The sequence below is a fragment of the Littorina saxatilis genome, linkage group LG14 (genome assembly GCF_037325665.1).
Source record: "Littorina saxatilis isolate snail1 linkage group LG14, US_GU_Lsax_2.0, whole genome shotgun sequence".
In the NCBI taxonomy this organism is placed as follows: Eukaryota; Metazoa; Mollusca; class Gastropoda; order Littorinimorpha; family Littorinidae; genus Littorina; species Littorina saxatilis.
In genome coordinates, this window is record NC_090258.1 from 2,340,259 (window position 1) to 2,363,809 (window position 23,551).

The 23,551-nt window shown below is 42.4% G+C and overlaps 1 protein-coding gene across 1 annotated transcript in view; it reads left to right on the forward strand.

Annotated features, from left to right (window-relative positions):
• LOC138946891 (ATP-dependent zinc metalloprotease YME1L-like) overlaps positions 1–23,551 on the forward strand; it is a 53,710-nt gene that overhangs the window by 2,644 nt on the left and 27,515 nt on the right. Inside the window, exons 2-5 of the mRNA XM_070318285.1 lie at positions 5,960–6,139; positions 6,688–6,850; positions 20,448–20,555; positions 22,634–22,734. Of these exons, the coding sequence (XP_070174386.1) occupies positions 5,960–6,139; positions 6,688–6,850; positions 20,448–20,555; positions 22,634–22,734 (552 nt within the window). The remainder of the gene's footprint in view (positions 1–5,959; positions 6,140–6,687; positions 6,851–20,447; positions 20,556–22,633; positions 22,735–23,551) is intronic.

The window sequence follows — 23,551 nt, forward strand, 5'->3', positions numbered from 1 at the left end:
TCTCTCTCTCTCTCTCTCTCTCTCTCTCTCTCTCTTAGTCGCTCAGTCTCTCAGGATCTCTCTCTCTCTCTGTCTCTCTCTCTCTCTCCGAGCTTAGTCTCAGTCTCTCTCTCTCTCTCTTCTCTGTCTCTCCCCTCTCTGCTCTCTGTCTCTCTCTCTTCTCTCTCTCTCTCACACACACTTTCTCTCTCTCTCTCAGTCTCTCTCTTAGTCTCTCAGTCTTTCCCCCCAATCCCTCCTTCCTAATCTCTGTCCATCCCTCTGACATCTCATGAAAACAGCTGAACTTTTAAATCATTTGCTATTAAAGGACAATTAAACACTCAATGAGCTAATACATGTGAAATGGATGATCAGGTGCAACCTCGACGCTTATACCTGTGATGTGATGTCTTTGAGGTAGTCTAAGTGTTTGGTACAATATAATCCCATTTTTTCTTCTTTTTTAAAATGTCTTACAAATTGTTGTTTAGACACTTATAGATAGGCCTACTTCCGGTCATAACTTCCGGTCATTGCCAGCAGACGTGTGTGTGCGTAGTATGGTGATTTGTGAGACTGATCGTCCAAATGCGCAAGTATATAAGAGCTGCGCGTTATAACGATTCTTGTATTCTTTGTATTGATCAAACGCGCACACATCGATCGATATGTGCGCGTTTGATCGATCCACCAAACGCGCAGCGCGATCGCGCAGATCGATCAAACGCGCCTAACATGTATATTATATTACCGGTACTTTTAAAAATCCGCTTCTCTCATTAATTTTTCTGTGTTTACAATTTATGGAAAAATCTTCTTCCTCACAACATTGCAGAGAAATTGTTTTTGTTTTGGTATGTTGTTCTACTGCAGCCTAGGAGAAAAAGACAATGGGACAATTAATTGTCCCCCAAAACCCAATTCCAATGGGACATAGTCAAAGTCAAGAGGCACCAAGTAGGCTTAGGCGGTCCATACATGCGAGAAAATGTAAGTTTTACGCCCTCACGGCAAAGCCATTAGGGGCATGTTACACGAGAAAACCCGGCTTTGTATGAAAATAAAAAATAAAAATGCAGGGGGGGATGTAGACAGCTGGCTGCCGGCTGCCGGCTGCTAGAGGAGACCTGAAATGGGCTAGGGACCGGGTTGGGTCGTCTTGGGTCAGTGCTGAAATGGTTACTTTATTGGCTGTTGGCCGAACGGACACCCGAGCTTCATATTTTTGCATGCATGTATTCGTGTTTCCAAGGCCTGAGGCTTTCGCTGTGACCCTGGGATCTTTATCGTGCGCATGCGTGCACACGGGGGTGTTCGGACACCGAGGAGAGTCTGCACAAAGTTGACTCTGGGACACACATCCCGCGCCGAACTTGGGGGTTGAACCCACGCTGATAGTAACAACCGGTTTTAAAGCCAGCGCCTCTACCGACTGGGCAAACTCCCCCCCCCCCCCCCCCCCCCAATTGGTTGGGGTCAAGAAGTTCCATGGAGGGCGGGGGGTATGGAGTAACACATAGTGTTTTGCTCAGAACATTCCCACCCAAGCAGAGCCGTGCTAGGGGTACACATTACCGTAAAGATGGCAGTCAGTGCTACCAAATGTCGTCTGTGTCTACCACACGGTCCATACATGCATGTACATATGTAATATATATCGAAGACCATGGTCCCGCAGTGGGGCACTGCGGTTATGAAATTAAAAGCCCCTCCTGTTTTTGGAACCGCAGGAGCTTTCTAGTTTGCTGTTAGGTAGATTTTTGGTTCCTCTTTCCTGTCATGCTCTCTTTTTCTTCATGAATTCTTTTCTTTTTTCTGCCTTCTTGCTCATTCACCTGTATTTTTTCCAAAAATCTCTTCTCTTGCCGCTTGTCTCGCGATTCATGTATAGTTTAATCTGTTAGTGTTCTGATGTAAGTCCAGCAGTAGATAGGTTAAAGGCCCGGCAGGAGTATATAAGGAGCCTGACCTTCTGCGTTGGCAAATCATTTCAAACCTCTTGCAGGCAACCGACAAATACTGCTCCTACATTTTCTTTAATATCTCGGTTAAGCATGAGTTACGGTGTCAGATTCTTTGTTCACACAGCTGGTTTTCACACATTTACCGCCCTATGCGCTTAGATAAGGTTAATTCTCCATATTAAAGAAGATATTTGTAAACAAACATTTCAATGGGGATCTTGTTCAAAGAAAAGGGCGGAGTCAACACTCTCCGACGTCACAGATTTACACCATGCGTTCCAAAAATAGCAAAACACGTGGCATGCGGCAATTTGGTTCCAGAGCATGCTGTCTCAGGTGCATGTGTATTTGTTACATCGGATATGAAGAAAGAAATGCAACTAACCTTTACCACCATTTGTGGCCTTGATAGGGTATTCCTGTGGGGTTGGGATAAAGCTCTCTCACTAATTTGAGCACACAGTCGGGCATCATTTCTCGGTTAATGTTTACCCGTGTTGGATTGTCTTGATGTAAGGAAGACGTCTTTTTCGCTAAGTACAATGCACAATTCCAAGCACCGCGTCGGTCTAGCATGGACCAATACTTCTTGTAGAGTACTTTTCTAACGCCGGAATTCCTGCGGTGTGGCAATTGCCTGTACCTAGCCACCTCTGGCGATGATTTGTCACACAAGGGCTGCAAAAACAAAAGGCACACTGCACTGGCCTACCCCAGAGGAGAGCCCTGTACTAGGACCCGTGTCTCCGCTTTCACCATCGCCTCCAGGATCAGATAACCACGTCTGCACCCTAACGGTACTACACACACGAGAGACAGCCTCTGTATCGAGGTCACACCACTCTTTGGTCACACGATGATGGCCCAGCACCTCTTGGTACACAAGTCGAATCTTTTATTACACACCTTCGAGTTTCAAATGGCCACTGATTCTCAGTAAATAGTCTCCTTATTGCGTTCTCCTGGTCACTGTTAATGTTGAGAAGTGTTAAATCAAATTTCGCCATTTATTTCCACAGACAGAAAGAGATGTCAGTGCAATACAGCTTACAGACCGCAGCCTAGCCCTTACTAAGTTACTATCAACGTCGGATGTTGGAATGTGAAACACTCAGGTATTCCCGCCTTCGAGCTTCATCTGTCGACAACACTGATTGTGTTAGAGGCTCTCGCTGGGTGGCATAACAGACCTTGTCCCAAAGAATGCGTATACACTACGCAGATTATCACCGTTGACTTCGTCTACATGGTCCCGCTAACTATAATTACTGTCCCCGACAGTGCCTCACAGGATGGGCAAGTTTACTTTCAAAACAGGAAGGGGTAATCTAAACTCGGTTTGTTCTAAGTGGAGATGGGAAACAACTGGACTCGGATCTTGGGTCGCCCCTGGCAACACAAATGGAAGAATCCAGGATATGCAAATGGTCTTCTGCAGTTTATTCCAAGGTGGCAGGGGGTTGAAAGGGGGAACGAACGGGAGGGGGGAGGGGACAGTGGTCGGTGGAGCTACTATACTAAGACTGCAGCAATGGACTGGTGATGTGAAATCATCACCCACACATTTCGAGGTACCCTCCCCCCTCACCATTGGGTTCACAAGCCTGTTTTTGTCCTTGGTCAGTTTGAAAATGATTGGTTTGTTCAAGTATTCCGCCCAAAAAATGCGCCAAGATTTCCCTCCTCATTTTAGTGGTGTTTAACGCTTGCCCCACTCACTTATTCAGAGTCTGATGCAAAAATTGACTCGAGAATTCTGTTCATTGACGTTGTGACGTACTAAACTTGCTTACTGTTCGCGGTTTTGGCTGATTCTGTGTTGTTTTTCTGCAATATCAGCGAAAGTACCATTATAGCGGTGACTGAGTTACAGCAACCAAGACTAAGTTTCCTTTTGTCCGTTTGACTAGCCTGACATCTACAGCCTTGACATTGTTATTCTGTTTTTCTCTGTGTGACTGATTTCTTTGACACAAAGGTTCTCTGTGTGAAAGTTCAATTGTATTGTAAATATAAACAAGATACGCAATCAATATGCAAGATATCACAAATGTTCAGTAACGAAAATATGTGTAAAACTCTGAAGAAGCTGTTAAAAGAAGAAATGCTGCTCGCACAGACAGAAAGCCAGATGGTAAAATTCAGTTTAGCGGTGAGAGAGAGGAAATTGATCTTATTTACGCCCAAGTTCAAAAGGTTAAAACATTTTTGGGAGAAGGAAATCCAAACAAAGTGACAAACAAAGAGCTTGTGGACACTATCTTGCGCTTTTTTATTGACAAAAACATTGAAGCTGATTTCATTAGAGCGCCCTGATGCCCCGGCGTCCCCAGTGCACTTTGGCCTGTTCGTGTTTACATCGCGTGCCACGCGTTGTGCTATTTTTGCTAAGCCCCGCCCCTTTTTCTGTTGCATTATGGGAGAGGCCGGATTGGCCGTGACGTGTTTAAGCCTATTTTAACATACTGGAAACTGGTAATCTTCCAGTAGGTATTAATTTAGTTTTACTAAAGCCTGCTGGGACACAAGTAATGGGTTAGTGCATTTGTAAACAGGAATCGCTTGACAAGTGGCCCCCTTCATCCCCCCCTTCCTCGTCCTGATATGGCTCTGCGTAGTCGGCTGGACGTTAAGCAACAAATAAACAAACAAACAAACGAAGACCATGGCTGGAGGTCCGGTGAGCTGGTGTCGGTGCTCTAGCCCCCAGGCTCGGGAACCGGCACTCACATTGGTGCTCACCCTGTAAATCATTATTGTGTGTTTTTGTAGGAGTTTCCAATCGCTGTTCAATTCAAAGAACTGTGGAGAAAGATTGATAATGATCAGTGTTGGATTCACAAAGACCTGTATTTCGGCAACAGCGCTGTCACTGATGAGTGCTGACCGTGCGAGAGATGCGGTTCGTTCGCAGGTGTCTGCGAGATTCTGTTGAAGTATCTCGATGCAGGGGGGAAATAATTTTAAACAGATTATTTTTTTACAGAAAAAATAAAAATGGACCCACAATGGCAAGGCTCGAACCGGCGACCTCGTGATCTTTAGCGCACATCACTACCGACTGAGCTAAGAAAGCAAGCTGACTGATAGGTGAAAAATAGGAAGGTCTATTTTGTGAGATATTGGTGACTGCCGGTGCCCGAACCTGGGGACTCCGAATCCGGAGCCACTCCGTATATATTAAAAGCTGCAAAATGGTGTAATTTAGATTTTAATAGTTAAGTCTTGCGCCAAAATGAGGCTTTCGATTTGTTTTAATCATGAAAATGTCTCACTGTCAACGGAAAGCAGCCAGGATGTTTCCGTTCGGTGAGAGTTCAAATCGAAGTATATAGCTATTCTGATGAACACGTGGGGGAATTCGGGGGCTGTGATTGGATGGTCTCTCCCGATCATCAAAGCATTATTGCTGCCGAAGTCGGCCATTTTTCTCAATATCCAAAAGCATATTGAGAAAAATGGCCGACGCATGGTTCCGGTTTACACATCTGTACCACGCGGCGATGTTTCTATCGACTACAGCATACACTGACAACTTAAAAAGCTGTTTCAACAACTGTGTTGTGAAATCGAATGCACTTGGAGTCAGTTTTTCTTCCAAAGTCAGAAAGCGTGTAGCGGTGTGCATGTCTGCGCGAACATGATGCGCGTAAGAAGTTTGTCTGCTATCAAAACCTGAGATCAACGCATCGACGCAAAAACTGTCATTTTGTAAGTTTGGAACAACAAATCAAGGTCATAACAGCTATATAATCGCTATTATGTTTTCAGCGTAGCAATAGGGTCCGTTATACTTGTCTCGTCTAAATATCGGACCCTATTGCTACGCTGAAAACACAATAGCTGTTAATGTTTGTACTATGTTCGGGGAGCTCAGTAATCAGATGGTTTACGGGAGATGGAGGGTGGCTTTGATAATATTTGACTAACTTAAACAGCTGAGAAAGACTTAAAATGAAATCTCTGTTGAGCAGAATCATTAATCTGTGATGGTTTTGCTGTACTGAAACTAGGTGTTGGCAGCAGTGTCTCAGTTATCTTCCCTGGTTTCTGGTCTGAGAAGTGTATCAACCTCAACAAGTGGGCGTCAGCACAGACACAGGGAGGCTGCTTCAGGGGCTGATGCTGAACGTTCAACACAGGATCAGCAGAAAAGGTCAACAGCAGAAGAACTCCTTTTTTCCACACAGTTGGTATGTTTTCATTCTTGGCCTCTAACTTTCTATCAGTGCTGATTTATATGGCACATCATTTTTTCACATTGTATTTGTAAGTCAATGTATAAAATACATTATTTTCAGGTTGGTTAATGCTAGAACAAAAATCCCGTAGCATTTACAGTTTTTGTACTTATTTTTTTTCTTTCAATGAAAACTCTTCATACAATCTTATGATAAATGATGTTTATGTACTGATCAAATATTGCTTTGTGAGAATATCTTTTAAAATAAAATAAAATCAAAGTGTTATTTTGTTTTGAGTATGTGGTAATATATATACATGTAGAAAATACTTGCCGCACTAAAACAAAGAGATTCCAGTCCCAAAAGCAGGTGAAAGAAGCCTGATAACACACACGCAAACACACACACACAAACACACACACACACACCAAGTGATGCACAGACACACATACACACACAAAAACACAACCTTAGATAAAATATGGTTGGTGTATGTGGTAATAATTATCACCATGCGATGGAAGTGTACAGTCAGTCAGGAACGTTGTTGTTTTCAGCCTGAGCTGCTGCTGACAGAGGGTGGTGTTGACAGTTTGTCGAAAAGCCTCACTGTTCCTGACCTCTGTGCTACTCTAGCAGCGTTGAAGACCAAAGAAAACGATGCATCACCATGGAGACGGTCACATGTGTCAGCCCAAAGTTTTTTCGAAAACAAAACAGGTTCGAAACGTGCAATGAAACTTAGATCTATCAATAACATTAATTAATTTAGTATTTCAGTCAAGTTGTGGTTTACTACAATTTTGTACTTGAGCCTTCTAGGTTATTGATTTGATAGGGGTATGAACAGAACAGAAGCATTTCAGTCTTGTTGCATTTGCATGATTTGTCTAAGTCAGTGTGAAGGAAAGTGTTAGCTGACAAATTGAATTGCAGTAGACGGGTGTGAAGGAAAGTGTTAGCTGACAAATTGAATTGCAGTAGACGGGTGTGAAGGAAAGTGTTAGCTGACAAATTGAATTGCAATAGACGGGTGTGAAGGAAAGTGTTAGCTGACAAATTGAATTGCAGTAGACGGGTGTGAAGGAAAGTGTTAGCTGACAAATTGAATTGCAGTAGACGGGTGTGAAGGAAAGTGTTAGCTGACAAATTGAATTGCAGTAGACGGGTGTGAAGGAAAGTGTTAGCTGACAAATTGAATTGCAATAGACGGGTGTGAAGGAAAGTGTTAGCTGACAAATTGAATTGCAATAGACGGGTGTGAAGGAAAGTGTTAGCTGACAAATTGAATTGCAATAGACGGGTGTGAAGGAAAGTGTTAGCTGACAAATTGAATTGCAATAGACGGGTGTGAAGGAAAGTGTTAGCTGACAAATTGAATTGCAGTAGACGGGTGTGAAGGAAAGTGTTAGCTGACAAATTGAATTGCAGTAGACGGGTGTGAAGGAAAGTGTTAGCTGACAAATTGAATTGCAATAGACGGGTGTGAAGGAAAGTGTTAGCTGACAAATTGAATTGCAGTAGACGGGTGTGAAGGAAAGTGTTAGCTAACAAATTGAATTGCAATAGACGGGTGTGAAGGAAAGTGTTAGCTGACAAATTGAATTGCAGTAGACGGGTGTGAAGGAAAGTGTTAGCTGACAAATTGAATTGCAATAGACGGGTGTGAAGGAAAGTGTTAGCTGACAAATTGAATTGCAATAGACGGGTGTGAAGGAAAGTGTTAGCTGACAAATTGAATTGCAATAGACGGGTGTGAAGGAAAGTGTTAGCTGACAAATTGAATTGCAATAGACGGGTGTGAAGGAAAGTGTTAGCTGACAAATTGAATTGCAATAGACGGGTGTGAAGGAAAGTGTTAGCTGACAAATTGAATTGCAGTAGACGGGTGTGAAGGAAAGTGTTAGCTGACAAATTGAATTGCAGTAGACGGGTGTGAAGGAAAGTGTTAGCTGACAAATTGAATTGCAGTAGACGGGTGTGAAGGAAAGTGTTAGCTGACAAATTGAATTGCAGTAGACGGGTGTGAAGGAAAGTGTTAGCTGACAAATTGAATTGCAGTAGACGGGTGTGAAGGAAAGTGTTAGCTGACAAATTGAATTGCAATAGACGGGTGTGAAGGAAAGTGTTAGCTGACAAATTGAATTGCAATAGACGGGTGTGAAGGAAAGTGTTAGCTGACAAATTGAATTGCAATAGACGGGTGTGAAGGAAAGTGTTAGCTGACAAATTGAATTGCAATAGACGGGTGTGAAGGAAAGTGTTAGCTGACAAATTGAATTGCAATAGACGGGTGTGAAGGAAAGTGTTAGCTGACAAATTGAATTGCAATAGACGGGTGTGAAGGAAAGTGTTAGCTGACAAATTGAATTGCAGTAGACGGGTGTGAAGGAAAGTGTTAGCTGACAAATTGAATTGCAATAGACGGGTGTGAAGGAAAGTGTTAGCTGACAAATTGAATTGCAGTAGACGGGTGTGAAGGAAAGTGTTAGCTGACAAATTGAATTGCAATAGACGGGTGTGAAGGAAAGTGTTAGCTGACAAATTGAATTGCAGTAGACGGGTGTGAAGGAAAGTGTTAGCTGACAAATTGAATTGCAATAGACAGGTGTGAAGGAAAGTGTTAGCTGACAAATTGAATTTCAGTAGACGGGTGTGAAGGAAAGTGTTAGCTGACAAATTGAATTGCAGTAGACGGGTGTGAAGGAAAGTGTTAGCTAACAAATTGAATTGCAATAGACGGGTGTGAAGGAAAGTGTTAGCTGACAAATTGAATTGCAATAGACGGGTGTGAAGGAAAGTGTTAGCTGACAAATTGAATTGCAGTAGACGGGTGTGAAGGAAAGTGTTAGCTAACAAATTGAATTGCAATAGACGGGTGTGAAGGAAAGTGTTAGCTAACAAATTGAATTGCAGTAGACGGGTGTGAAGGAAAGTGTTAGCTGACAAATTGAATTGCAATAGACGGGTGTGAAGGAAAGTGTTAGCTGACAAATTGAATTGCAGTAGACGGGTGTGAAGGAAAGTGTTAGCTAACAAATTGAATTGCAGTAGACGGGTGTGAAGGAAAGTGTTAGCTGACAAATTGAATTGCAATAGACGGGTGTGAAGGAAAGTGTTAGCTGACAAATTGAATTGCAATAGACGGGTGTGAAGGAAAGTGTTAGCTGACAAATTGAATTGCAGTAGACGGGTGTGAAGGAAAGTGTTAGCTGACAAATTGAATTGCAATAGACGGGTGTGAAGGAAAGTGTTAGCTGACAAATTGAATTGCAGTAGACGGGTGTGAAGGAAAGTGTTAGCTGAACAAATTGAATTGCAGTAGACGGGTGTGAAGGAAAGTGTTAGCTGACAAATTGAATTGCAATAGACGGGTGTGAAGGAAAGTGTTAGCTGACAAATTGAATTGCAGTAGACGGGTGTGAAGGAAAGTGTTAGCTGACAAATTGAATTGCAGTAGACGGGTGTGAAGGAAAGTGTTAGCTGACAAATTGAATTGCAATTAGACGGGTGTGAAGGAAAGTGTTAGCTGACAAATTGAATTGCAATAGACGGGTGTGAAGGAAAGTGTTAGCTGACAAATTGAATTGCAATAGACGGGTGTGAAGGAAAGTGTTAGCTGACAAATTGAATTGCAATAGACGGGTGTGAAGGAAAGTGTTAGCTGACAAATTGAATTGCAATAGACGGGTGTGAAGGAAAGTGTTAGCTGACAAATTGAATTGCAATAGACGGGTGTGAAGGAAAGTGTTAGCTGACAAATTGAATTGCAATAGACGGGTGTGAAGGAAAGTGTTAGCTGACAAATTGAATTGCAATAGACGGGTGTGAAGGAAAGTGTTAGCTGACAAATTGAATTGCAATAGACGGGTGTGAAGGAAAGTGTTAGCTGACAAATTGAATTGCAATAGACGGGTGTGAAGGAAAGTGTTAGCTGACAAATTGAATTGCAGTAGACGGGTGTGAAGGAAAGTGTTAGCTGACAAATTGAATTGCAATAGACGGGTGTGAAGGAAAGTGTTAGCTGACAAATTGAATTGCAATAGACGGGTGTGAAGGAAAGTGTTAGCTGACAAATTGAATTGCAATAGACGGGTGTGAAGGAAAGTGTTAGCTGACAAATTGAATTGCAATAGACGGGTGTGAAGGAAAGTGTTAGCTGACAAATTGAATTGCAATAGACGGGTGTGAAGGAAAGTGTTAGCTGACAAATTGAATTGCAATAGACGGGTGTGAAGGAAAGTGTTAGCTGACAAATTGAATTGCAATAGACGGGTGTGAAGGAAAGTGTTAGCTGACAAATTGAATTGCAGTAGACGGGTGTGAAGGAAAGTGTTAGCTGACAAATTGAATTGCAGTAGACGGGTGTGAAGGAAAGTGTTAGCTGACAAATTGAATTGCAGTAGACGGGTGTGAAGGAAAGTGTTAGCTGACAAATTGAATTGCAGTAGACGGGTGTGAAGGAAAGTGTTAGCTGACAAATTGAATTGCAATAGACGGGTGTGAAGGAAAGTGTTAGCTGACAAATTGAATTGCAGTAGACGGGTGTGAAGGAAAGTGTTAGCTGACAAATTGAATTGCAATAGACGGGTGTGAAGGAAAGTGTTAGCTGACAAATTGAATTGCAATAGACGGGTGTGAAGGAAAGTGTTAGCTGACAAATTGAATTGCAGTAGACGGGTGTGAAGGAAAGTGTTAGCTGACAAATTGAATTGCAGTAGACGGGTGTGAAGGAAAGTGTTAGCTGACAAATTGAATTGCAATAGACGGGTGTGAAGGAAAGTGTTAGCTGACAAATTGAATTGCAGTAGACGGGTGTGAAGGAAAGTGTTAGCTGACAAATTGAATTGCAGTAGACGGGTGTGAAGGAAAGTGTTAGCTGACAAATTGAATTGCAATAGACGGGTGTGAAGGAAAGTGTTAGCTGACAAATTGAATTGCAGTAGACGGGTGTGAAGGAAAGTGTTAGCTGACAAATTGAATTGCAGTAGACGGGTGTGAAGGAAAGTGTTAGCTGACAAATTGAATTGCATTAGACGGGTGTGAAGGAAAGTGTTAGCTGACAAATTGAATTGCAATAGACGGGTGTGAAGGAAAGTGTTAGCTGACAAATTGAATTGCAATAGACGGGTGTGAAGGAAAGTGTTAGCTGACAAATTGAATTGCAATAGACGGGTGTGAAGGAAAGTGTTAGCTGACAAATTGAATTGCAGTAGACGGGTGTGAAGGAAAGTGTTAGCTGACAAATTGAATTGCAGTAGACGGGTGTGAAGGAAAGTGTTAGCTGACAAATTGAATTGCAATAGACGGGTGTGAAGGAAAGTGTTAGCTGACAAATTGAATTGCAGTAGACGGGTGTGAAGGAAAGTGTTAGCTGACAAATTGAATTGCAATAGACGGGTGTGAAGGAAAGTGTTAGCTGACAAATTGAATTGCAGTAGACGGGTGTGAAGGAAAGTGTTAGCTGACAAATTGAATTGCAATAGACGGGTGTGAAGGAAAGTGTTAGCTGACAAATTGAATTGCAATAGACGGGTGTGAAGGAAAGTGTTAGCTGACAAATTGAATTGCAATAGACGGGTGTGAAGGAAAGTGTTAGCTGACAAATTGAATTGCAATAGACGGGTGTGAAGGAAAGTGTTAGCTGACAAATTGAATTGCAATAGACGGGTGTGAAGGAAAGTGTTAGCTGACAAATTGAATTGCAGTAGACGGGTGTGAAGGAAAGTGTTAGCTGACAAATTGAATTGCAGTAGACGGGTGTGAAGGAAAGTGTTAGCTGACAAATTGAATTGCAGTAGACGGGTGTGAAGGAAAGTGTTAGCTGACAAATTGAATTGCAGTAGACGGGTGTGAAGGAAAGTGTTAGCTGACAAATTGAATTGCAGTAGACGGGTGTGAAGGAAAGTGTTAGCTGACAAATTGAATTGCAATAGACGGGTGTGAAGGAAAGTGTTAGCTGACAAATTGAATTGCAATAGACGGGTGTGAAGGAAAGTGTTAGCTGACAAATTGAATTGCAATAGACGGGTGTGAAGGAAAGTGTTAGCTGACAAATTGAATTGCAATAGACGGGTGTGAAGGAAAGTGTTAGCTGACAAATTGAATTGCAATAGACGGGTGTGAAGGAAAGTGTTAGCTGACAAATTGAATTGCAATAGACGGGTGTGAAGGAAAGTGTTAGCTGACAAATTGAATTGCAGTAGACGGGTGTGAAGGAAAGTGTTAGCTGACAAATTGAATTGCAATAGACGGGTGTGAAGGAAAGTGTTAGCTGACAAATTGAATTGCAGTAGACGGGTGTGAAGGAAAGTGTTAGCTGACAAATTGAATTGCAATAGACGGGTGTGAAGGAAAGTGTTAGCTGACAAATTGAATTGCAGTAGACGGGTGTGAAGGAAAGTGTTAGCTGACAAATTGAATTGCAATAGACAGGTGTGAAGGAAAGTGTTAGCTGACAAATTGAATTTCAGTAGACGGGTGTGAAGGAAAGTGTTAGCTGACAAATTGAATTGCAGTAGACGGGTGTGAAGGAAAGTGTTAGCTGACAAATTGAATTGCAATAGACGGGTGTGAAGGAAAGTGTTAGCTGACAAATTGAATTGCAATAGACGGGTGTGAAGGAAAGTGTTAGCTGACAAATTGAATTGCAGTAGACGGGTGTGAAGGAAAGTGTTAGCTAACAAATTGAATTGCAATAGACGGGTGTGAAGGAAAGTGTTAGCTAACAAATTGAATTGCAGTAGACGGGTGTGAAGGAAAGTGTTAGCTGACAAATTGAATTGCAATAGACGGGTGTGAAGGAAAGTGTTAGCTGACAAATTGAATTGCAGTAGACGGGTGTGAAGGAAAGTGTTAGCTAACAAATTGAATTGCAGTAGACGGGTGTGAAGGAAAGTGTTAGCTGACAAATTGAATTGCAATAGACGGGTGTGAAGGAAAGTGTTAGCTGACAAATTGAATTGCAATAGACGGGTGTGAAGGAAAGTGTTAGCTGACAAATTGAATTGCAGTAGACGGGTGTGAAGGAAAGTGTTAGCTGACAAATTGAATTGCAATAGACGGGTGTGAAGGAAAGTGTTAGCTGACAAATTGAATTGCAGTAGACGGGTGTGAAGGAAAGTGTTAGCTAACAAATTGAATTGCAGTAGACGGGTGTGAAGGAAAGTGTTAGCTGACAAATTGAATTGCAATAGACGGGTGTGAAGGAAAGTGTTAGCTGACAAATTGAATTGCAGTAGACGGGTGTGAAGGAAAGTGTTAGCTGACAAATTGAATTGCAGTAGACGGGTGTGAAGGAAAGTGTTAGCTGACAAATTGAATTGCATTAGACGGGTGTGAAGGAAAGTGTTAGCTGACAAATTGAATTGCAATAGACGGGTGTGAAGGAAAGTGTTAGCTGACAAATTGAATTGCAATAGACGGGTGTGAAGGAAAGTGTTAGCTGACAAATTGAATTGCAATAGACGGGTGTGAAGGAAAGTGTTAGCTGACAAATTGAATTGCAATAGACGGGTGTGAAGGAAAGTGTTAGCTGACAAATTGAATTGCAATAGACGGGTGTGAAGGAAAGTGTTAGCTGACAAATTGAATTGCAATAGACGGGTGTGAAGGAAAGTGTTAGCTGACAAATTGAATTGCAATAGACGGGTGTGAAGGAAAGTGTTAGCTGACAAATTGAATTGCAATAGACGGGTGTGAAGGAAAGTGTTAGCTGACAAATTGAATTGCAATAGACGGGTGTGAAGGAAAGTGTTAGCTGACAAATTGAATTGCAGTAGACGGGTGTGAAGGAAAGTGTTAGCTGACAAATTGAATTGCAATAGACGGGTGTGAAGGAAAGTGTTAGCTGACAAATTGAATTGCAATAGACGGGTGTGAAGGAAAGTGTTAGCTGACAAATTGAATTGCAATAGACGGGTGTGAAGGAAAGTGTTAGCTGACAAATTGAATTGCAATAGACGGGTGTGAAGGAAAGTGTTAGCTGACAAATTGAATTGCAATAGACGGGTGTGAAGGAAAGTGTTAGCTGACAAATTGAATTGCAATAGACGGGTGTGAAGGAAAGTGTTAGCTGACAAATTGAATTGCAATAGACGGGTGTGAAGGAAAGTGTTAGCTGACAAATTGAATTGCAGTAGACGGGTGTGAAGGAAAGTGTTAGCTGACAAATTGAATTGCAGTAGACGGGTGTGAAGGAAAGTGTTAGCTGACAAATTGAATTGCAGTAGACGGGTGTGAAGGAAAGTGTTAGCTGACAAATTGAATTGCAGTAGACGGGTGTGAAGGAAAGTGTTAGCTGACAAATTGAATTGCAATAGACGGGTGTGAAGGAAAGTGTTAGCTGACAAATTGAATTGCAGTAGACGGGTGTGAAGGAAAGTGTTAGCTGACAAATTGAATTGCAATAGACGGGTGTGAAGGAAAGTGTTAGCTGACAAATTGAATTGCAATAGACGGGTGTGAAGGAAAGTGTTAGCTAACAAATTGAATTGCAGTAGACGGGTGTGAAGGAAAGTGTTAGCTAACAAATTGAATTGCAGTAGACGGGTGTGAAGGAAAGTGTTAGCTGACAAATTGAATTGCAATAGACGGGTGTGAAGGAAAGTGTTAGCTGACAAATTGAATTGCAGTAGACGGGTGTGAAGGAAAGTGTTAGCTAACAAATTGAATTGCAGTAGACGGGTGTGAAGGAAAGTGTTAGCTGACAAATTGAATTGCAATAGACGGGTGTGAAGGAAAGTGTTAGCTGACAAATTGAATTGCAGTAGACGGGTGTGAAGGAAAGTGTTAGCTGACAAATTGAATTGCAGTAGACGGGTGTGAAGGAAAGTGTTAGCTGACAAATTGAATTGCAATAGACGGGTGTGAAGGAAAGTGTTAGCTGACAAATTGAATTGCAATAGACGGGTGTGAAGGAAAGTGTTAGCTGACAAATTGAATTGCAATAGACGGGTGTGAAGGAAAGTGTTAGCTGACAAATTGAATTGCAATAGACGGGTGTGAAGGAAAGTGTTAGCTGACAAATTGAATTGCAATAGACGGGTGTGAAGGAAAGTGTTAGCTGACAAATTGAATTGCAATAGACGGGTGTGAAGGAAAGTGTTAGCTGACAAATTGAATTGCAATAGACGGGTGTGAAGGAAAGTGTTAGCTGACAAATTGAATTGCAATAGACGGGTGTGAAGGAAAGTGTTAGCTGACAAATTGAATTGCAGTAGACGGGTGTGAAGGAAAGTGTTAGCTGACAAATTGAATTGCAATAGACGGGTGTGAAGGAAAGTGTTAGCTGACAAATTGAATTGCAGTAGACGGGTGTGAAGGAAAGTGTTAGCTGACAAATTGAATTGCAATAGACGGGTGTGAAGGAAAGTGTTAGCTGACAAATTGAATTGCAATAGACGGGTGTGAAGGAAAGTGTTAGCTGACAAATTGAATTGCAATAGACGGGTGTGAAGGAAAGTGTTAGCTGACAAATTGAATTGCAATAGACGGGTGTGAAGGAAAGTGTTAGCTGACAAATTGAATTGCAATAGACGGGTGTGAAGGAAAGTGTTAGCTGACAAATTGAATTGCAATAGACGGGTGTGAAGGAAAGTGTTAGCTGACAAATTGAATTGCAATAGACGGGTGTGAAGGAAAGTGTTAGCTGACAAATTGAATTGCAGTAGACGGGTGTGAAGGAAAGTGTTAGCTGACAAATTGAATTGCAGTAGACGGGTGTGAAGGAAAGTGTTAGCTGACAAATTGAATTGCAGTAGACGGGTGTGAAGGAAAGTGTTAGCTGACAAATTGAATTGCAGTAGACGGGTGTGAAGGAAAGTGTTAGCTGACAAATTGAATTGCAATAGACGGGTGTGAAGGAAAGTGTTAGCTGACAAATTGAATTGCAGTAGACGGGTGTGAAGGAAAGTGTTAGCTGACAAATTGAATTGCAATAGACGGGTGTGAAGGAAAGTGTTAGCTGACAAATTGAATTGCAATAGACGGGTGTGAAGGAAAGTGTTAGCTGACAAATTGAATTGCAGTAGACGGGTGTGAAGGAAAGTGTTAGCTGACAAATTGAATTGCAGTAGACGGGTGTGAAGGAAAGTGTTAGCTGACAAATTGAATTGCAATAGACGGGTGTGAAGGAAAGTGTTAGCTGACAAATTGAATTGCAATAGACGGGTGTGAAGGAAAGTGTTAGCTGACAAATTGAATTGCAATAGACGGGTGTGAAGGAAAGTGTTAGCTGACAAATTGAATTGCAATAGACGGGTGTGAAGGAAAGTGTTAGCTGACAAATTGAATTGCAATAGACGGGTGTGAAGGAAAGTGTTAGCTGACAAATTGAATTGCAATAGACGGGTGTGAAGGAAAGTGTTAGCTGACAAATTGAATTGCAGTAGACGGGTGTGAAGGAAAGTGTTAGCTGACAAATTGAATTGCAATAGACGGGTGTGAAGGAAAGTGTTAGCTGACAAATTGAATTGCAATAGACGGGTGTGAAGGAAAGTGTTAGCTGACAAATTGAATTGCAATAGACGGGTGTGAAGGAAAGTGTTAGCTGACAAATTGAATTGCAATAGACGGGTGTGAAGGAAAGTGTTAGCTGACAAATTGAATTGCAATAGACGGGTGTGAAGGAAAGTGTTAGCTGACAAATTGAATTGCAATAGACGGGTGTGAAGGAAAGTGTTAGCTGACAAATTGAATTGCAATAGACGGGTGTGAAGGAAAGTGTTAGCTGACAAATTGAATTGCAGTAGACGGGTGTGAAGGAAAGTGTTAGCTGACAAATTGAATTGCAATAGACGGGTGTGAAGGAAAGTGTTAGCTGACAAATTGAATTGCAATAGACGGGTGTGAAGGAAAGTGTTAGCTGACAAATTGAATTGCAATAGACGGGTGTGAAGGAAAGTGTTAGCTGACAAATTGAATTGCAATAGACGGGTGTGAAGGAAAGTGTTAGCTGACAAATTGAATTGCAATAGACGGGTGTGAAGGAAAGTGTTAGCTGACAAATTGAATTGCAATAGACGGGTGTGAAGGAAAGTGTTAGCTGACAAATTGAATTGCAGTAGACGGGTGTGAAGGAAAGTGTTAGCTGACAAATTGAATTGCAATAGACGGGTGTGAAGGAAAGTGTTAGCTGACAAATTGAATTGCAGTAGACGGGTGTGAAGGAAAGTGTTAGCTGACAAATTGAATTGCAATAGACGGGTGTGAAGGAAAGTGTTAGCTGACAAATTGAATTGCAGTAGACGGGTGTGAAGGAAAGTGTTAGCTGACAAATTGAATTGCAATAGACAGGTGTGAAGGAAAGTGTTAGCTGACAAATTGAATTGCAGTAGACGGGTGTGAAGGAAAGTGTTAGCTGACAAATTGAATTGCAATAGACGGGTGTGAAGGAAAGTGTTAGCTAACAAATTGAATTGCAATAGACGGGTGTGAAGGAAAGTGTTAGCTGACAAATTGAATTGCAATAGACGGGTGTGAAGGAAAGTGTTAGCTGACAAATTGAATTGCAGTAGACGGGTGTGAAGGAAAGTGTTAGCTAACAAATTGAATTGCAATAGACGGGTGTGAAGGAAAGTGTTAGCTAACAAATTGAATTGCAGTAGACGGGTGTGAAGGAAAGTGTTAGCTGACAAATTGAATTGCAATAGACGGGTGTGAAGGAAAGTGTTAGCTGACAAATTGAATTGCAGTAGACGGGTGTGAAGGAAAGTGTTAGCTAACAAATTGAATTGCAGTAGACGGGTGTGAAGGAAAGTGTTAGCTGACAAATTGAATTGCAATAGACGGGTGTGAAGGAAAGTGTTAGCTGACAAATTGAATTGCAATAGACGGGTGTGAAGGAAAGTGTTAGCTGACAAATTGAATTGCAGTAGACGGGTGTGAAGGAAAGTGTTAGCTGACAAATTGAATTGCAATAGACGGGTGTGAAGGAAAGTGTTAGCTGACAAATTGAATTGCAGTAGACGGGTGTGAAGGAAAGTGTTAGCTAACAAATTGAATTGCAGTAGACGGGTGTGAAGGAAAGTGTTAGCTGACAAATTGAATTGCAATAGACGGGTGTGAAGGAAAGTGTTAGCTGACAAATTGAATTGCAGTAGACGGGTGTGAAGGAAAGTGTTAGCTGACAAATTGAATTGCAGTAGACGGGTGTGAAGGAAAGTGTTAGCTGACAAATTGAATTGCATTAGACGGGTGTGAAGGAAAGTGTTAGCTGACAAATTGAATTGCAATAGACGGGTGTGAAGGAAAGTGTTAGCTGACAAATTGAATTGCAATAGACGGGTGTGAAGGAAAGTGTTAGCTGACAAATTGAATTGCAATAGACGGGTGTGAAGGAAAGTGTTAGCTGACAAATTGAATTGCAATAGACGGGTGTGAAGGAAAGTGTTAGCTGACAAATTGAATTGCAATAGACGGGTGTGAAGGAAAGTGTTAGCTGACAAATTGAATTGCAATAGACGGGTGTGAAGGAAAGTGTTAGCTGACAAATTGAATTGCAATAGACGGGTGTGAAGGAAAGTGTTAGCTGACAAATTGAATTGCAGTAGACGGGTGTGAAGGAAAGTGTTAGCTGACAAATTGAATTGCAATAGACGGGTGTGAAGGAAAGTGTTAGCTGACAAATTGAATTGCAGTAGACGGGTGTGAAGGAAAGTGTTAGCTGACAAATTGAATTGCAATAGACGGGTGTGAAGGAAAGTGTTAGCTGACAAATTGAATTGCAATAGACGGGTGTGAAGGAAAGTGTTAGCTGACAAATTGAATTGCAATAGACGGGTGTGAAGGAAAGTGTTAGCTGACAAATTGAATTGCAATAGACGGGTGTGAAGGAAAGTGTTAGCTGACAAATTGAATTGCAATAGACGGGTGTGAAGGAAAGTGTTAGCTGACAAATTGAATTGCAATAGACGGGTGTGAAGGAAAGTGTTAGCTGACAAATTGAATTGCAATAGACGGGTGTGAAGGAAAGTGTTAGCTGACAAATTGAATTGCAGTAGACGGGTGTGAAGGAAAGTGTTAGCTGACAAATTGAATTGCAGTAGACGGGTGTGAAGGAAAGTGTTAGCTGACAAATTGAATTGCAGTAGACGGGTGTGAAGGAAAGTGTTAGCTGACAAATTGAATTGCAGTAGACGGGTGTGAAGGAAAGTGTTAGCTGACAAATTGAATTGCAATAGACGGGTGTGAAGGAAAGTGTTAGCTGACAAATTGAATTGCAGTAGACGGGTGTGAAGGAAAGTGTTAGCTGACAAATTGAATTGCAGTAGACGGGTGTGAAGGAAAGTGTTAGCTGACAAATTGAATTGCAATAGACGGGTGTGAAGGAAAGTGTTAGCTGACAAATTGAATTGCAGTAGACGGGTGTGAAGGAAAGTGTTAGCTAACAAATTGAATTGCAGTAGACGGGTGTGAAGGAAAGTGTTAGCTGACAAATTGAATTGCAGTAGACGGGTGTGAAGGAAAGTGTTAGCTGACAAATTGAATTGCAATAGACGGGTGTGAAGGAAAGTGTTAGCTAACAAATTGAATTGCAATAGACGGGTGTGAAGGAAAGTGTTAGCTGACAAATTGAATTGCAGTAGACGGGTGTGAAGGAAAGTGTTAGCTGACAAATTGAATTGCAGTAGACGGGTGCAGTGGCCTAGTGGATAAGGCGCTGGACTCCCAAGCAGAAGGTCGTGGGTTCGAATCCTGGCCGAGCCCAGGGGTTAACAGGGTAGACATTTTTCTGATCTCCTAGTCCTAGTTCAAGTTATGTGCAGACCTGCTAGTGCATTATCCCCCTTTGTGTGTACACACAACCACAAGACCAATTGCAGATAGAGAAGATCCTGCAATCAATGTCACTGTTGGAGTTTGGTGGGTTATAGAAACACGTAAGTGAGCTGATGTCAAAAGGTGCTGGTGCACGCTATGCTTTTTGTAAGTTGTGTAACTGGTAGTTCTGTAGTCCCCAAAATAGGGTACTCTTTACAAGCAGGAGACGATATGTACACCTTTGACTCAAACAGCTGGAGGAAAAGCAAAACACTTCAACTTTTTAGTATAACCTGTAGAACTGTGTTGATAGAGCACTTCTTTGTCATGCTAATGTTAGCTGTTATGGGGGGAGGGGGAGGGGGAGGGGGCGCGGGGGCAGTAGCTCAGTTGGTAGAGCACAGCGGGTCATGGGTTGGAAACCGGTCTGCTGGTCACGGGGCGCACACAGGTCGGCTTTATGTGCAGACTCAGAGAGGGTAAGCGAACCCAAGTTTCCCAGCGATGGTACAATAAAGTAATGAAAATGACAAGACAAAAATGTGACTGTGTGCAGGTTACTCCAGGACTCCAGTGCCGCAGTCCCCCGAGACCAGCGCTGTGCTTCAGCTGCTGAGGAACACCAAAGTACAGCGCCTTCTGCAGCGAACATTTACCTCCTGGGGTGTGTAACTGACATGATTTCTAGCCATGCAATGATTCGTATGTTTGATGATCATACACTCGAAAGCTTTTGAGTGCCACACCTCCCCCAAAAGGGGCGTATGGCTGCCTAAATAGCAGGGTAAAAACGGTCGTACATGTAGAAACCCACTCGTGCAAAAAACACGAGTGTACGTGGAAGTTTCAGTCCAGGATCGCAGAAGAAGAAGAGTATGACACCCATAACTTTTTAGGTGTGTGTATACCTCTCTGTGACTGTGTACAGTGTTATATTTTGAATGTACGTATATCTTTTTAGGTTTGTCAATAAAATTATCTCTAGGACTATTTTTTGCTCATAAAATCTGTTTGAAAGTATCAGAGTAAGGAAAACTCTCATTGGTCTTTATTCGTGTAATTACCAAATGTAGCATTCATTTTTTGCATTTATGTACATCTTTTTGCTGACACAGTCAGTGTGGTTTGAAATTAACATAAGAATTTAAAATCTATACAGCAGTCCCTGCAATGTACGGCCCCCGGCGTGAGCGGACACCTGACATGTACGGACACATTTGCTCGGCACGGAGTGTTTTCCTTCTATATTTGCCCCCCCTTAAACGGACACCTGCAAAACGTGGACACGGACACTCATTTTCGGTCCCAACAGCAGGTCATACCTCCAATGTACGGACAGACCATCGTCAAATTTTCACCACAACAAAATCGATAACAGAGCAGTCCGGCTCTTGGTGCAAAGATCACAGCCGCAATGGCGTGACCACAGTCACTGGTAACTTGAGTGCACCTGTACCCATCAGGAGGGGGGGGGGGGTAGTTTTGGTCAGGAGTGGAGTACATGCGAAGATGCCAACATGAAACTGCACTGTGCTCTTTATTCTTGTCTGTTGGACGTAAACAACAGAAACCACAGTCGATGAAGGTCCTGAGCGAAAGTGAGTGAAAAACCGGCCACAGTTCTCAGCATCGTGTCCTCTTTCATTGACAAGATACTCTTGTTTCCCCTCAGCCTTGACCAGTGAGTCGGTTGCCTAATCTGTGAACCCTTCAGTTGTCTTGCTGTGTCAAAAGTTACGACACAGTCAACTGGTTTTGCTCTGAGTGAACAGTTGGAGCTGACCTCTCTGGCCACAGCCCATCAGTACATGGCTGGAGGGAGTGAGAGAGAGAGGGGGGGGGGGTGGAGGGGTAGCTGGCTAAACTCTGTGGGGTGTCCGGTGTCACTTCATGTCAGCAGGAAGAGCATTGGAGAGAAATAGAGAGGTGTACTCTTCCACACAATTCAGTCCAAGCATCAGTTGCCACGGCTTAGGGTAGGCATTAGTGAGGGAGAGTGGGTGCTGTGTTATGTACAGTATATTTCCGACTGAAGAGTGAAAAGTCACTGCCATGCCACATGATCGGCATGCAGTCAATAAAGCCAGACAAGATGAAAATAAATTACATGATTATGACATGCAGCTCTATCTGCTGCTATTTATTCAAACTGGTTTTCAAGCTTATTCTTGCAAAGCATCTGCACACGCTCCTCTGTGCTGTGTTTGTGTGGCTGCTTTCGTATGTCAGTGCATGGTGAGTGTGTTCACTGCCTTGAGGATTTATTTTATCTCTTCTTTTCAACACTTTTCATACAAATCATTTTTACAGAACGTTTAAAGAAGTATTAGGAGTTTATTGTTTAGTAGCCACAAGAAGTGATTAGCATAGACTCAATCCTGTTGTTTGTGTGTCTGTGTGAGTGTATGGGGGAGGGGGTGGTGTGGTCACCCCTCCCGTGACCGGACACCTGCAATGTACGGACAGTTTTGCTATGGCCCAAGGGTGTCCGTTCATGAGAGGGACTGCTGTACTAAAAGGACAAGAAAGGTTACTCAATGGAACTTTCAATTTTTGACAAAGCGAAACAAAAACTTACGGTTCCTTTCTTGTTTTTGGATTCTGGATTTTAGAACGTTACCAGTCTATCTGTCTTGGTTTAAAGTCTGTACCTCATGTCTGTTTGACCCCTCAACAGCCACCCAGCAGTCTATCTGTCTTGGTTTAAAGTCTGTACCTCATGTCTGTTTGACCCCTCAACAGCCACCCAGCAGAGACGGGGATTCAAGACGCTACGCTCGGATAGGATAGGAGGCATAGGCAAAGACAAAGGCGAATCCTTCGTGGACGACTTGAAATCAAGCGTAAGTTTTGAAAATGGCTGTCTTGTGTCGAAGTTGGTTTCTAAAGAAAAGCAGAAACGTTAGGAGAAGAAGATGGCTGAAAGATTTCTTTTCCTGTCTTCAGTAGTTTATTTAAATCAAGGATTGGAAAAAGATTGTTCTTAAAGAAATGTTGACCCATGACATGCCCGTGTGTTGTAGTTGTCGTCCAAGCTGTTCTCAAAGAAATGTTGACCCGTGACATGCCCGTGTGTTGTAGTTGTCGTCCAAGCTGTTCTCAAAGAAATGTTGACCCATGACATGCCCGTGTGTTGTAGTTGTCGTCCAAGCTGTTCTCAAAGAAATGTTGACCCATGACATGCCCGTGTGTTGTAGTTGTTGTCCAAGCTGTTCTCAAAGAAATGTTGACCCATGACATGCCTGTGTGTTGTAGTTGTCGTCCTAGCTGTTCTCAAAGAAATGTTGACCCATGACATGCCCGTGTGTTGTAGTTGTCGTCCAAGCTGTTCTCAAAGAAATGTTGACCCATGACATGCCCGTGTGTTGTAGTTGTCGTCCAAGCTGTTCTCAAAGAAATGTTGACCCATGACATGCCTGTGTGTTGTAGTTGTCGTCCAAGCTGTTCTAAAAGAAATGTTGACCCATGACATGCCTGTGTGTTGTAGTTGTCGTCCAAGCTGTTCTCAAAGAAATGTTGACCCATGACATGCCCATGTGTTGTAGTTTTCGTCCAAGCTGTTCTCAAAGAAATGTTGACCCGTGACATGCCCGTGTGTTGTAGTTGTCGTCCAAGCTGTTCTCAAAGAAATGTTGACCCGTGACATGCCCGTGTGTTGTA